This window comes from Mandrillus leucophaeus, unplaced genomic scaffold (assembly GCF_000951045.1).
Source record: "Mandrillus leucophaeus isolate KB7577 unplaced genomic scaffold, Mleu.le_1.0 Scaffold70, whole genome shotgun sequence".
In the NCBI taxonomy this organism is placed as follows: Eukaryota; Metazoa; Chordata; class Mammalia; order Primates; family Cercopithecidae; genus Mandrillus; species Mandrillus leucophaeus.
Window position 1 is genome coordinate 2,865,109 of NW_012107586.1, and position 2,041 is coordinate 2,867,149.

Below are 2,041 nucleotides of genomic sequence, written 5' to 3' on the forward strand. Positions count from 1 at the left end.
CCCTGGACGTCTACCTGCCGTCCTTCTTGTGTCACCCCTGGACGTCTACCTGCCGTCCTTCTTGTGTCACTCCTGGACGTCTACCTGCCATCCTTCTTGCTGCAGATCTCCCTCCTGCCTACCTCTGTCCTCAGCACAGAGACGAACCTGGCCAAGGCTCCCATTTTCCAGATGTCAACACCAGCCCAGTAAACCACAAATGCATCCTGTGTGCAGGCCTCCGCAGTCACTCTCAATCTATTAATCCAACCCATCCCAGCACCCTGGCCCAACATGCCACCCAAACCTCCTCATTCCAGGCCCCCTCCACAACCCTTTCTTTCTTTGCCCAGAGGATACCTGGCTGCCCAAGTTTGTGTTCCCACAACTGACCCCAGCATGGGCTTGCCTGGGCCAAGAGGGCCCTCCCAAGGAGTGGCCAGAACAAGGAAAGGGACAGGAAAGGCCACATCTGGATCACAGTCCTGAAGCCCCCTCCCCCAAACCAGTCATCACTCTCTCAGAGCCCAACAGTAACCTCAGCCAGGGACGACTTCCTCGCCCTCCTGACCCCATGCATGCCTTTGCCTAGCCAAGACAGTCCCACAGGAGCCCCTCTGAGGAAGGGGTCCTCTCCTCCTCTGACCCCCAGCCCTTCTGCAGCAGGCAGCCCTCTCCCATCCCCCTTTTCCCAGAAGCCTCAGCCTAGGTCTGGCCTTAAGACTTTTAACCTTTACCACAGGGCCCCAGGCCTCTCTGCTGGCCCCCCAGACATCCCCATCCTGGGACCCACCTTCTTGAACCTGGGGCCAAGAAAGAAAGGGGGAAGAGCAGGCCATGGCTCCCTTCTCCGGGATGGGGAAGTCTTGGTAGCAGGGGAGAGCTATGGAGGAAGGGATGGCAGTGGGTGGAAGCTGAAACTGGGTGTAGAAGGAATAAAGGGGATGGAATCTGAGAATTCTCCCCCAGTCCAGCTCTTCCAGACTTAATATTCAGGGCTACTATTCTCTGCTCCCCAGCCCCACCACTGCCTCCTCCTCAAGCTCTTGGGCTCAGCAAGCGAGTGGGGGGCGGTGAAGAATTTTCGCCCCATTATGGGATGTGAGTTAGGGGGAAAGGCTCTAAAGAGAAGCAAACTTCTCCATGGCTTCCTTCCACTTACAGCTCTGGGACTCCACTGGGGGGCGGGGAGGTGGGACAGGGGATGTACTGACCCGGGTCCCTGGGCCTGGGCCCTGTTGGTGGGGAAAGTCTTCCGGCTGAGGGTTGCTCAAGTCAGTCTGTCCTTCTGTAGGTCAGAGACAGAAAGGCCCCTCCTTCAAGACTGACACCCCCCACCCCAGGCTCTCAGCGAAAGGATAAGGTGGCAGGGGCCGCTGGGGGACGGGAGGCTTAAGGAAGAGTAATGTCGTAGCTAAAGCAGCCAGACCTACCCAGAGCATGCAGGACAGACAGATCCACGTCATCTTTGCCGGTCCCGTCCCTGGGGCACGCCCAGGGCCTGCGAAGAGCCCCTGAAACTAGAGTCCCCGCGGCGCTGGTAGAAGGGCTGTCTGAGTCCGCTGCTGCTCCAGCTCCGCCAGCATCTGCTGGGCCTCTCGCCCTGCTGCCTCCAGCTCACCCTCCCTCCTCCTCCTCCTCCTCTCCCCCACTCCACCCCCTCGTCCCAGCCTCCTCTCTCCTCCCTCCTCCCAGGCTCCACCGGTGGCCTTGAGGGTCAGGAGCCCTGCTTTGCAGGGGCGTAAAGGGGACAGGGAAAAGAGACAGCTACCAGAGGCAGGGCCCCCCTAAGCCGCGCCCCCACCCCGGGACACAAAACCCCTGTGTGCCACTAAGGCTCCTCCGTCTTCTGATCTGGTGCTGGTGGGCCTAGAGTCCTCCCTCCTCACTGCAGACCCCCACCCCCGGCAAACCAGCCTGGAGGCCTTCACTCCTGGAACCCTCCGGACCACTGATGGATGAACAGGCAGCTCCAGGCCCGCACAGCCGGCACTTTCAGGGTGCCTTGGCCCCTCCCCCTCTCCAAGTACCCGTGCCTGCCTTCCTGGCCTCCTCGGAAGAC

At 60.6% G+C, this 2,041-nt stretch overlaps 1 protein-coding gene across 1 annotated transcript in view; it reads right to left on the bottom strand.

Annotated features, from left to right (window-relative positions):
* TNS1 (tensin 1) overlaps positions 1 to 1,567 on the bottom strand; it is a 203,906-nt gene extending 202,339 nt beyond the window's left edge. The window contains exon 1 of the mRNA XM_011964571.1: positions 1,413 to 1,567. Within this exon, the coding sequence (XP_011819961.1) occupies positions 1,413 to 1,445 (33 nt within the window). The 5' untranslated portion in view covers positions 1,446 to 1,567. The remainder of the gene's footprint in view (positions 1 to 1,412) is intronic.
* Between the last annotated feature and the right edge of the window lie 474 nt (positions 1,568 to 2,041).